Here is a 13,886-nt window from a genome sequence, read left to right on the forward strand (position 1 = left end):
ATGATATACTGTATACAGTACATGCAACCACTGATCTAGAATATTGTAACAGGACTATGTACACTGCTGTTAGCATATATTTAAAATATTTGAATAGTTCATTTAAACAAATCATCATTGCATTAAAGACATGTCAAATAATTGTGCAAAACGTTAGAAATGAAAGCTCATAATAGTGAAATTATGAGTGCCCTCATACTCTGGAGTTAATTATAAGCCAAGCCTAAACTCTCTGGTGCAATCACCTTCCCTTTCTTTCCCCTTTCTGGTGGAAACAGCAATGGGGAGGTATCACTATAGCCATCCAATCCTCCCTGGCACCTTGAATGCTATAACAGGAGGGTGCCAGGGACACTGGGAAATGTAGTTATCTAAGATTCCTGAATGGACGCCAGACACCCTGGAAACTATCTGTCCTGGACCCTGCATCCCAGGAGCAAGCATTCCTGTGACACACCAGTTCCAGGATGTCTTATGTCCATACTAAGGCCTCAGGTGCCCTGGAGTCTGGAATGCTGGAGAGGAGGCAGAATGAAGGGCTTCAAGGACTTACCTGTACTCCTCATGATCAGGAGTTCCGAAATTTAGAACTGGGCCATTGAAACACTGAGATTTTGTCTGACTTTCTTTTTACAGCTCTATTTATTGAGTCAAATTCTGCATCAAGCTATTGGGAGTTTGCACATCCCATGACATGCGTATATCTATTATTTATTTAAAATATCTCTATACCACCCACTACCAAAGTCTCCCGGCAGTTTACAACAATAAAACAAACCAAGAAATTTAAAAACAATTAAAACATAGAAAAAGTTCAAATTTAAATTACTCTCCACAAAAACTGCTAAGTAGCTAAAAGGCTTGGCTGGAGAGATGTGTCTTTAGTTGTTTCCTAAAAGCCATCAGGGATGACGCAGCTCTAATCTCAGCAGGAAGTGTGTTCTACAGCTCTGGGGCAACTACAGAGAAAACCTGCCTTTGAGTCATCACCAGATGAGCCAGTGACATACTCAGCCATGTCTATGTTGTAAAAACTTCCTTTAGGTACATATGTCCAGAAGACCTTTTCCATTTTCTCTCTCCTAACAGCTCTTTATGCTGTATCATAAATTGTTCATGCTATAGCTTGTGTGCTTTTACTTCATGACTAGTGAATAACCAAGAGTCCACAATGTCTCAAACTATACATTAAGGTGAGTACTTAAAAGAAAGTATCATGGGAAGGAAAAGTAGTTATTATAAAGATGAATATTATTTCCAGAATTCTCCTTATATTATGTAATGTATCTATCTGAATACCAGCAGAAATGCTGCAACATGACGATTAAAAAATATGAATGAGCAATCTGTGCACAAGGTTTCTCCTTAAATATCATTCATGGTAGACTGAGCCATTCAATGCTCATCAATCTGAACAATCTGGGTTTACATTTCTCCTTAAATATTGTCTTTGGTACTAATACACAACATGAACTTGCTCATATTCTAAGGCCATCCACTAAGGTCCTGCTCTGACTCCCCCGACCAATTGAGGTCATGTGGATCGTGACCAGAAACAGGGCCTTTTCAGTGCAAATGCACCTGAAGAATTTCTGCCTAATGCATCTTAAAAAGTGCATCTCCAAAATGGAACAAAAGGGAAGGAAAGGAAATGTACCAGAGCTATACAAATGCTAGAGTGGTTAGATAGCCTACTGCCGTAATCTTCAGTAGTCACTCCCCGAGCATAGCCTTCCTCTTCCTCCCTCTGGCTACAATGTTTTGCGAGGATGCACTCCATTTAGAACTGTCTGGTTCTGTTCTTGATATCCATTGGAAATGGAAGAAAAAGCATCGCCTTTCAAGACAGAAGGAACACATCCCTCGTGGACTGGGACATGTTCCATTCTGCTGCAGAATCTTTTCCCACAGTTTTCTGTTTTTGTTGCATTGCAACAAGATCCACTGTTGAATGGCCTCACTGATAAAATATGTAGCAGAGATAAACAGGTGTGAGACACTTGTGAGCTACTACGCTGCCTCCTGTGAGGGAAACGGCCAGCAAACTGTATGTATTTGATGGCAACTGGTATCTAATGCACCACTTTCATATCCCATATGCTATAGACCAAAGGGTTTGTGAGCTTGTACCTCTGTGTCTTTCTATGTGGCATGTAGATGTGGTTTGTACTACTTGACTCCTCAGAAATTTGAAGAGTTCTAATGTCCTGTTAAAAACCTGAAGTTCTAAAACACTGATACAGGCTTTCCTTTTTTGTATTGACAAGGCTTCATTGATCTTGAGTGATCCACAAAGGACTGCCCATATCCACACAGAAGCATCTGTTCTTATCACTCAAAATGGTTTTGGGGGTTGAAACAGTACCCATTCATAAAAGTTCTTTGCAAAAATCCATTGTAAGAGGGATTGTAGGATGGTGACCAACATGTTAACCGGGTTTGGACTGTGAGTCCTTGTGTGACCTGAAAGTAGTTATGAACCAAATCTGCTGTGGTGACATGTATAGTCATGTATGTTGGATGACTGTGGGCCACTGTGTGAAACATGATGCTGGACTAGATAGGCCTTGGGCCTGATCCAGCAGGGCTGTTTTTATGAACTTATGACTGTTAAGGGAGCTGCCATGTATACCAACAGTTGTTAAAACGTAGTTAAGGCCAGCATGTGACAAAAATTATACATGAGGATAGAAATAATCCACCAAAAATCCTATGTACTGAAAGCATTATTTCAGTTCCAGTTGAGGTTTTTCTTTGGTTCAAGAATATTCTCAATGTTGACAGTAGATGAAAGTATGAATTACAGATTGTCAGAGTGCTGATAAAGCGAATTAGCTACCAGGAACCAATCATCTAGCTACAGAAAAACAATTATCCCTTCATGCTGAAGAAATGCCATTATCATACATTCTATAAATGTTTTTGGTGTTGTGGACAATCTGAAAGGGAGGACCTAGTACCAATAATGTTGGTGACCAATTACTTTGGTTATTGAGGATAACAGATATTGTGGATGTTAATGGGGCTTTGACTCTGATGATGCTAAAGTGACTAAGGCAGGGTGAGTACTTGGCACTGAAGAAACTGAAAGATGTTTGATAGTTGCTAACCAAGAGGTCTCTGTCTCTCTTTCCAAACAAGAGTGGATCAAGATAATGGGGACTTAGGGATGCCGATACTATGGCTGTACATTGCCAAAATAACTGGAATCATAGATTCATCAGTGTGAACATAACAGAATTATGTGAAGAGTAGACGTGAATAGCAGATGCAGCTTGAGGAGCTGGAAGCCTATTCTGTGAAGAACAGACACAGCTTGAGGAGGCGAGCAAGCTTTCTAAACAGAATAACATCTATCCTTTCCCCCCTTCAAACTAACTAACAGGAGGAGGGGAGATTTTGAGGGGCTGGTTTCTCTTTAAGGAATAAGTCCTAGTCTGTCTGTGTGTTATTTGCCAGGACTAGCATTTGCCAGGGCTAGCAAACTCTGGTGTTTTTGTTTGTCTCTCCCTGGAGTGGGTGGAGTCAGCTAGGGCTGTGGGAGGCCCCACATTCCTTTGACATCCCCTTGATGCACATCCTGTGTCTGAGTTGGAAGCCTGCTCTCTACATAAGAGGTGAAGGCCTAAGAGCATAGCGAACAGCGCATAGCAGACAGGGATAGCAAACAGGATGTTGGAGTTTTGTAGGAGTTTAGTGGGAAGAGTGCAGGGGAGCCTGGAAAAAGCTCTGGTGATCACAAGGAGCCCGGGGGAGAAGAGAACATAAGTACAAATGCCTACCTCATATACTTGAGAAAGGCTATTTGGACAGTTAAATAGCTGACCATTATAGCTGAGACCTATCCTTCTAATAAACTATCACTAAATACTGTAAACAGCCAACAAAACCAGTATGAAGATAGAAAGTCAGCAGAGGAGGGGACTTTCCAGTGTATTGCACAGAGTGCCACATGTACGACTATTTGCCCCATGGGCAGAAGGCATGGGTGCGTGCTCGGTGCAAGGAGCTCCTGACTCTCAGGGAACAAATTTGTTCCCTTGAGACCAAGGTGGAGGATCTGGAGGATCTCAGAGAGACAGTGAGGCTTGAGGACAAGACCTTCAGGGACGTGGTAGAGGCATCCCACTCCAGGGCTGATAGCTCCTTTGCTTTCTGAGAGAATGAAGGTCTTGGGCAAGGAGGACATTGGTCTGAGGAAAAGGGAAATGCTCCCTCAGAAGGGGCCCATGGATGATGAGCCCATATCCTCTCATACAGGGGATACTCCTACGGGGGGTGGGGGCCTCCTTGCAATGGGTGATTCGATCATTAGAGGTATAGAGAGATGAGTTAGTGGCCCGCGTGTTGACCACATGGTGACTTGCCTGCCTGGTGTGAAGGTTGCAGACATCACACAGTGTCTAGATAGGCTCTTAGGCAGTGCTGGGAAGGAGACGGCATGGTGCATGTTGGCACCAACATGTTGGCACCAACGATGAGGGGAAATGTAGTCAGGAGCTCCTGGAAGCCACATTTCGGCTGAAAGGTAGTGTATTGAAGTCCATGTTCCATGCACGGGTACAGTGAGACAGGCAGAGCTGAGGGGTTTGAATGTGTGGATGAGATGTTGGTGCCGGCAGGAGAGGTTTATATTTGTTAGGCACTGGGACACATTTTGGGGCAAACAAGGCCTGTACAAAGGGGACGGGCTGCACGTGAACCGAGATGGAACCAGACTGCTGGCGCTTAAAATTAAAAAGGTTTCAGAGCAGCTATCCAGTTCAGCAAATGCCATCCTTTAAAGTATGAGGGTGCAAAGGATTCAGATGAAACAGAAGGAGACAGAGCAGAACCACATAAAGACCAGACAGAAGGCTGTGCCAGCTGGTCAAAGAGTCAAAAGAAAGATAGCATACACCAGGCGAGAGATTCAGCATATAGGTGTATATCTGCCAATGCCAGAAGCCTCCAAGCCAAGAAGGGTGAGCTGGAGTGTTTGGTTGCTAATGCAGAAATAGACACGTTGGGCATAACAGAAACATGTTGGAACAGTGAGAAACAGTGGGACACTGTTATCCCTGGATAGAAACTCTATAGAAAGGACAGGGAGGGATGCTTTGGAGGTGGAGTAGCACTGTATGTTAAAGAAGGGATAGAATATAACAAGCTAGAAAACCTAGGTGGACTGGAGTCCTCCACAGAAACCCTGTGGGTGACAATATAAGGCCTGAAAGGAAATGTGCTACTGGGGAAGTGCTTTCGCCTTCATGATCAAAACGCTGAAAGTGACTTCGAATTGCAGGAGGAAATCAGGGAGGCATCAAGTAGAGGCAGCGCTGTAATAATGGGTGACTTCAATTACCCACATATAGACTGGGTAAATTCACAGTCAGGTCGTGACAAAGAGGTCAAATTTCTAGATACACTGAATGACTGTGCCCTAGAACAGTTGGTCTTGGAACCAATCAGAGAGAAGGTGACCTTGGACTTAATCCTGAGTGGCACCGAGGACCTAGTGCATGAACTCAGTGTCATCAACCCTTTAGGGAACAGTGACCATAGTGTGATCAAATGCAGCATACTGTGGGTGAGAATCACCAAGGAAGTCTAAATTCCTTTTGAATTTATTTCAAAAGTCATTTTGAATTTCAGAAGAGGAAACTTCTCCAAAATGAGGAGCATGGTGAAAAGAAAGCTGAAAGGGAAAATCAGGAGACGCTTTGCTCCAGAATGCATGGAGTTTACTAAAAACCACAATACTAGAAGCCCAGTTAGATTGTATATCTAAAAAGAGGAAAGGTACCACTAAGTCCAGGAAGATGCCAGCATGGCTAACAGGTACTGTCAAGGAAGAGATAAAAGGGAAGAAGACTTTCTCCCGAAACTGGAGGGCCTGTCCAAATGAAGAGAACATAAAGGAACACAAACTCTGGCAAAAGAAATGCAAGGTGACAATAAGGGAGGCAAAAAGAGAGTTTGAGGAACATTTAGCCAAAAGTATCAAGGGGAATAACAAAAACTTTAAATACATCAGAAGCAGGAAACCTGCCAGGGAGGTGGTTGGACCATTAGAATATCAGGGTGAGAAAGGGATTATTAAGGAGGATATGGAGGTTGCAGAGAAGCTAAATGAGTTCTTTGCATCTGTCTTCATGGCAGAGGATACTGAGCATATACCTGTTCCTGAACCAGGCTTTTCGGGGATGGAGGCTAAAGAACTGCGTCAGATAGAAGTGACAAGAGATGATGTTCAAAACTGTCCAGAAAAACTAAAAACTAACAAATCGCCAGGGCTGGATGGCATCCATACAAGAGTCCTCAAAGAACTAAAATGTGAAATTGCTGACCTCCATGCTAAAATATATAACTTATCCCTGCAATCAGGCTCTGTTCCAGAGCACTGGAAAGTAGCAAATGTAACAGCGATTTTCAAAAAGGGATACAGGGGTGATCTGGGAAATTACAGGCCGGTTAGCTTAACATCTGTTCAGGGCAAAATGATGGAAAAATTTAAAGAACATAGAGCAACCAGCCCTGCTGGGAGAGAACCAGCATGGATTCTGCAAAGGTTAATCTTGCCTCACAAACCTTTTGGAGTTCTTTGAGAATGTCAACAAGCGTGTGGATCAAGGTGATCCAGTTGACATAGTATACCTAGACTTCCAAAAGGTTTTTGACAAAGTTCCTCATCAAATACTCCTGAGAAAAATTAGCAGTCATGGGATAAGGGGACAAGTACATGTGTGGACTGCTAACTGGTTGAAAGACAGAAAACAGAGGGTAGGTAAAAATTGAGAGTTTTCACAATGGAAGTAAGAAAGAAGTGGGGTCTCCCAGGGATCTGTACTGGGACTGGTGCTTTTTAATTTATTCATAAATGATCTAGAAGCAGGGGTAAGCAGCAAGGTGGCCCAATTTGCAGATGATACCAAACTCTTTCGGGTAGTGAAAGCCAAAACGTATTGTTAGAAGATCCAAAAGGATCTCTCCAAATTGGGTGAGTGGCGACAAAGTGGCAAATGAGGTTCAATGTTGGCAAGTGTAAAGTGGTGCACATTGGGAGGAAGAACCCCAACTTCAAGTATATGCTGATGGGATCTGAGCTGTCACTGACTGACCAGGAGAGGGATCTTGGGGTTGTGGCAAGTGTCGTTGAAAGTGTCGACTAATTGAGCGGCAGCTGTGAAAAAGGCCAATTCCATGCTAGGGATCATTAGGAAGGGGATTCAAAATAAAACTGCTAATATTAGAATGCCCTTATACAAAACGATGATGCAACCACACCTGGAGTACTACGTACAATTCTGGTCACCACATCTAAAAAAGGACATTGTAGAACTGGAAAAAGTGCAGAAGAGAGTAACCAAGATGATCAGGGACCTAGAGCACCTTTCTTATGAGGGAAGGCTACAACACCTGGGGCTTTTTAGTTTAGAAAAAAGATGACTGCGGAGAGACATGATAAAGGTCTATGAAATCATGCATGGTTTGGAGAAAGTGGATAGAGAGAAATTCTTCTCCCTCTCACATAACACTAGAACCAGTGGTCATCACATGACATTGAATACCAGGAAATCTAGGACCAAGAAACGGAAATACTTTTTCACACAACACATAATCCACTTGTGGAATTCTCTGCCACGAGATGTGGTGAGAGCCAACAACCTGGATGGCTTTAAGAGGGGTTTGGATCACTTCATGGAGGAGAGGTCTATCAACGGCTACTTGGAGGATGGGCAGGTAGGACCTGCCTGCCTCCATTTAAGGGAACCCCTCGCCCTGTGCTGAAACGTTTCAGCACCAGGGAGCCGAAGCATTTCAGTTCATCTCCAAAGAGGCACTGAAATGCTTTGGGCCCATCCCTGCTGTCCAGTCTCTCTCAAGTAGGGCTGTCCTTAGGGTATGGCAAGCAGGGTGACTGCCCTGGGCCGCTCTCTTTTAATTCCCATTAGAATTAACTGGCTGATTTGCCCTGGGCCGCACACCCCACCAGGTCTCTCTAAGGACAGCCCTCCTCTCGAGCAGTTCTTCTGTGCTTCCTAATATCTAGTCTAACTCGGATTCCTTGAAATTGCAACCCACTGATTCTAGTCCTGACCTCAGGAGCAACAGATAACAAGTCTGCTCCTTCTTTTATGTAACAGCCTCTCAGACATTTGAAGACGGCTATTAGCCCTGTGCAAATTAGGATTTGAAAATTCAGATTATATCCAGAATTTCACCAAATCAGTAAAATCAGTAAAATTGGTACAATCCGAATATGATTGCTGTTGTTGTTAAAATTGGATTGGTAAAATAAAAACTAATTCCAAAATATCAAAATTAATTTCAGAAATACTTCACAATTTTGGAATTAGTGAAATGGAATAGGACTTTCCCCCATAGAGGTGAATGGGGAATTCGGAGGGAAATCACACAAATTCACTGGTTGAGCCTAGAACCTTGAAACTTGCCAAAAATGTGGGAAAGGAGGTCGGGGCCTGCTGTAGTGAATGAATTTGAAGAGAAATGTCTGGTGCCCTGGTTTTTTGTAGGTTTTTAAAAAAAAATTCTTTAAAATGGCTATAAATGGTGAAATCCGGTTTGTTTCAAGTCAGTACAAAAAATTCTGAAACTGAAGGCACTCCATGGACCATCATTCCAGCAGCATATGGAGGAATCTGCCTTCATGAAAAGGGGTAACAGCATGCCCCTTTTGCCCCCCCCCATAATAGCTCCTGAATGGATGGGCATACAGTTATGAAATCTGACAAACATGGTCCACATTGACAGGACTCATTTCTTTTCTTGGCTATGGATAACTCCTCTGATTTTGGGTTTTTTTTGGGGGGGGGCTGGAAACTAAAAATAGAAAAGAAGGGCTGGCTTGTTTGAAGCCAGAACTTTACAAAAAGTTATCGATCTCAAGCCCTCTCTGAAGTTCCACCGCCATGTGGAGGAGCAAGGACATTTGTTTGATTTTATATTAATTTTTGTTTTCCTCACTGCAGAAGCACACAGTCAGTAAAAAATAAAGTACTTTGAATGTTTCTGTTTAGAAATAATTTCTCACTTTCCCTTCTAGCCATTAAGCGATTAAAATGTGTGATGTTCTTCTAATCCCGTTTTAAAGGTCTACCTGTTTCTGCAATGGGGAAGAAAAAATTAATATAATATAAAATTAATATAAAATCAAAGGAATGTCCTTTTCCCTCCACATGGGATTGCAATGATGGTCAGAACCAGAACCTTTTGTAAAGGTACATTTCATCATTTTTAGCCATTTTAATGGAAAAAACCCACCAAAGATCAGGGGACTGACCAACAACTGGGGGGGAATATCCTGTCAATGGAGTTAAAAATCAAAAATAAAATTTTAATTTTTTTTTTAAAAAAAATAAATTTAAATTAGTCCTGCCAATGTGTACTTCATGTTTGTTAGATTTCATAACTGTATGCCCATCCATTCTGGAAGCAAAGAAGGGGGCAAAGGGGGCATGCTGTTATCCCTTTTCATGAAGGCAAATGACAGATTCCTCCACACCCTGGTGGAATGATGGTCCAAGGAGGGTCTTCCATTTCAGAAGTTTTTGTAAAGTTCTGATTTCACCATTTTTAACCATTTTTACAATTTTTTCAAAAATTCACAAAAAAAATCAGGGGATTGACCAACTTCAACTTCACTACAGGGGGCCCTGAGCTCCTCTGCCACATGTGTGGCAGGTTTCAAAGCTCCAGGACCAACCAGTGAAAATTTTAACCCCTCACCCTGGATTTCCCCATTCCCACTATCAGGGAGAATCCAAATTTAAGTCGAATGGCTTAAATTTCATCATATTTTCATCATATCATATTATCTATGATATTGCCAGAGCTCATAGAATTTGAATCCGACATTGTCAAATTCAAGTCAGGCCAAATCCGAATTTTATGAACACACACAGCCCTATGTTCTTATCAACAACCTGGATGGCTTTATGAAGGGTTTGGATAACTTCATGGAGAAGAGGTCTATCAATGGCTACTAGTCGGAGGGCTGTGGGCCAGGTCCAGTCTCAAAGGCAGAATGCCTCTGAGTACCAGTTGCAGAGGAGTAACAGCAGGAGAGAGGGCATGCCCTCAACTCCTGCCTGTGGCTTCCAGCGGCATCTGGTGGGCTACTGTGCGAAACAGGATGCTGGACTAGATGGGCCTTGGGCCTGATCCAGCTGGGCTGTTCTTATGTTCTTATCCTCTCTTAGTATTCTTCTCCAGGCTAAACATACCCAACACTTTCAACCATTCATCACAGGACTTGGTTTCTAGAACCCTCACCACCTTTTTTGACCACTTTATCAGTTTTTGCTGAACAAGTTTATCAATGTTCTTCTTACAATGTGGGGCCCAGAACTGGACTCAGTATCCAAACTGAGGTCTGATCAGGATACAGTAGAGTGGAACTACTACTTCTCATGAGCTGGACACTATGCCTCTGTAAAGGTTTGCAATATCTGCATCACACTTCTGGCTCATGTGCAACTTCTAGTCCACTAAGGCACCTAGGATCTCCCATATGTGTAGCTGCACAGAGAGTTCATAGAATGCCCAGTTGTTTGTACTCTGTTTTCTTCAGAAATGTCTGTTTCCAGTATAATAAAAGGTAAATACAAAGAGTTTGAAGACATTTCTCAGTCTTCTTTTTTCACATTTTGAGAAATATATAAGGCATTGGAGGATTTCTGCAAATCCACCATTCTCAAGCATGCTAAGTATCCTAACCTTCCATCAGCTCTTCCTTTGTTGCCTTCCTGAAAAAGTAAAACTGTATGAATTCATTCAAGTGTGCTGCTTATCAGAACTTGTGCATTTGGATACACCACACTGAGGGCAACTACCCAGCAGTCGCTCTTATATAACTTTGAGCTTCCCAAACACTAATGGCGCTCTTCCGTGGGTAACTTGATATTGCTGCCAAATGCTTTTTGATTGGATTGCCTGTGGATCTCAAATGAACATAGAAGGGAAGGAACACAAAAGGGATGGGAGTGAGGGAATCACAGAGCCTACTGATAGGGAAGGGCACCAACAACTCCTACCACAATATTTCTACATCTATGTAGAAAGGGAATGGAAATGTGTTGGTTAGCAAGAAAACATAATTATTTTTTATTTGTTTAAAATATTAAACAGGAAGGATAATTTTTCATGGATCAAGAAGATAAAGGTGTATAGAAGAACTAAAGGACATTTCTTAATCTACAAGAGGAACCAAGAGCAAAATTTTCTCTTTGATGTACACTCACCACAACCAGAAAGACATCCTGACAGAAATGTCAACAGACAACACTCCTCCTACAGTCATCAGGAAGAAAACAATTCACATTTAGAGGATGAATCAGGGCTAATGATAGCCCTCACCTGGGCACCCAATTAAAGAATTTTCTCTCTTGGAGAGTGTTCCTAAATCACTGCTGTAATTCATGTAAGTCTCCTCTGTATTATCTTGTTTACTGAGAAAACTGAGGAAACGTATCCAGCTCTATGGCTTGTTCCTTAGCCAGCCCTCCACCAAGTGTTTTCTTTCTAAAAATATATCTTCTTTTGCATTAGAAAATTAGCCAGCCATGTTGTTTCTTAAAACTGACTGTAAAATAAAGTTTCTGAGTTTGATTCATTTTACCTAAAAGCCCTTTGAACTTCCAAAGCGGTACTTTCCTTATTTTCTTTTCCTTGATTGCACCATGGAGAGTACCTCTTTTCAAAGCTCTGACTAAAATAGCCCTACTAGCAGTTGTCTATTTTTAGCGCTAACTTCTCACTTAACTGCAATGACAAACTTCTCTATGCAGAGAGGAGAAAATGGAGGAGTCGACATTTATTTACACATGACAATGTTCTTTAGTAAAGAGATTTTTTGAGACTTATAAATAATCTGCTACAATTTTCTTCTTCTATCCATTCATATATTTTGCCCATACATAGCCTTTTCCCATGGCTATATATATAGACATGAATGTATGTATATATGGGTTTATGCATATATGTATCTAACAATAAAATTTTAAAAACAGAATCCTGGTGTCATATGAGATGCTCAACTCCTATTATTTAAAATAAATGCAGCAATACTAGTACATTTGGATAACTGTTTTTTAACCTCTAATTTACCAAGCTAAAGAAAGAAGTTAAAATCATTTTTTCAAATCTCAATTTTTGGCAGTGCACAAATGCAGTTTATTATTTAAAACAAAACAAGGATGCATTTAAAATAATATTATCATGCAAAATAGCTTTCAGCAACACTCTGCTGGAAAACAGTAATATAAGGATATCCTGGGTTTGGTTTTTTTGAATACATTTGTCTTAGGAAACTTACTTTTAGATGATTTGGAGATTAAGGAAATAGAAATGCATCACAAGTACTTTCCACCATCTACTCTTTCTTCCCAAGCCCAGTGACTCTGATGCATACTTCAATACACTCATGGAAGAAAACAACAGGAACATCCATAGTCTCTTCAGAAAAGTGGAACTCTCCACATTTCCAGTGGTTTGAGCATGCAGAACATTCCCTGACATGGAATTACATGAAACAACCCCCCATTCATATGAGTCCAATGGAGCTTAGCATTGTGGCCTATGACTATGTTGTCATCTTGACTAAATGCGAAGCAAATTCCTGGAGATAATCTGCAAGTAGATACATCCTCATCATGTTAGAACAACATACCTGGGTTTGGATTCTATTAAGCCCTCTGAACCAGAGGATTTGTCCACGCCGAAGTTCTCTCTCTGCGTGGTCAATCTCTTCTACATCTTCATTCAGCTCCTCTTCATGCACCTCTCTTTTCTCTGTTAGCCCTCCTGCTTCCTTTAAAAATTTTAGCCTACTTGTTGGAATAGTTGCAATGACCTGGAAATAAATTTTAGAGAAGGCTATGGAAATGAAAAGTATTTGTAGGCAGAATATGAAAATCTAATCTGCAGTATGAAAAGCAAGAAATAGTTTTAATTAAGATCATTCAGAATGACACAGATATGTGCAGTCATTAAATGTGCATCAAATGCACTAAATAAAATGCAAATGCACTAAATAAATTAGCCTGGGAACTCACTTTATCAACCCTTAGAAGGCTGAGGCACTCTGTATGTATAGAGACTGCTGAAATAATCCACCAGATATCCTAAATTACAGCCTTCTGGGCATGTACTGTATATACTGAAATTTAAATGCCAAGCGAAGGTCACAATTTATTGCAAGATGCAAGAGCATCTTTGTCATGGCTGCTAGATTCAGGAAGATTTGAACTTGAGTCAGGCATGATTCCAGGGAGTAGCAAGGGGTAGCAGATAGTGCTCTGAAAACACTGCCAGACACCCCTCTACAAATATTACCCCCTTTCCTTCTGTGACCCTGCTTGTCTGACCAGAAAGGTTGCATTGCTTCATGAATCACAGCAAACATCTTGTCAGCAAATCACAGTAGGTTAATGTCTGTATTTGAATTTAAAATGTAAAAGCCTACAGATGGTTTTATGTAAGAAATGTCTTCCTCAGACCCCCAAGTTCTAACTCAGCTAGTGGAAGCCAACAAAGAGCTGCCACTGGGAGCTAACTAGTGTTAGGTTAGACTCAACCCCTTCATTTTTTTTGTTCAGTAGGGTCTAGAACACTGTTCTTCACTGCAAGGTTTAGGAGCCACTGGAGGCTCCCATTGACCCCAAGGGTGGCTCCCTAAAATATAGGCCTGTGTAAAAACTTTGGTCAAAGCTCAGTATACCATACAGCCCCTCTGATGCCATACAGAGGTAATTATTTCCAACATACATGGTGCTGTATGTTGCTCAGTGCCAGTGAGGCTCCTTTAAGGAAAACAGATCCCCCCGCCCCGCCCGAGACCCAGCACCATGCACACAGAGTACTGGGAAATGTAGCCCTTCCCAACA

The 13,886-nt window shown here is 41.6% G+C and overlaps 1 protein-coding gene across 30 annotated transcripts in view; it reads right to left on the bottom strand.

The window, feature by feature from the left end:
• Nucleotides 1–13,886, bottom strand: part of ATP2B2 (ATPase plasma membrane Ca2+ transporting 2) — a 697,462-nt gene that overhangs the window by 17,411 nt on the left and 666,165 nt on the right. For 28 of the 30 annotated variants that reach the window (XM_053294622.1, XM_053294618.1, XM_053294612.1 and 25 more), the window contains one exon: nt 12,671–12,853. In XM_053294622.1, coding sequence (XP_053150597.1) covers nt 12,671–12,853 — 183 coding nt within the window. Of the gene's footprint in view, nt 1–11,243; nt 11,293–12,670; nt 12,854–13,886 lie in introns of those variants that run through there. The other 2 variants (XM_053294638.1, XR_008315871.1) reach the window with 2 other exon arrangements.

This window comes from Hemicordylus capensis, chromosome 2 (genome assembly GCF_027244095.1).
Source record: "Hemicordylus capensis ecotype Gifberg chromosome 2, rHemCap1.1.pri, whole genome shotgun sequence".
NCBI lineage: Eukaryota > Metazoa > Chordata > Lepidosauria > Squamata > Cordylidae > Hemicordylus > Hemicordylus capensis.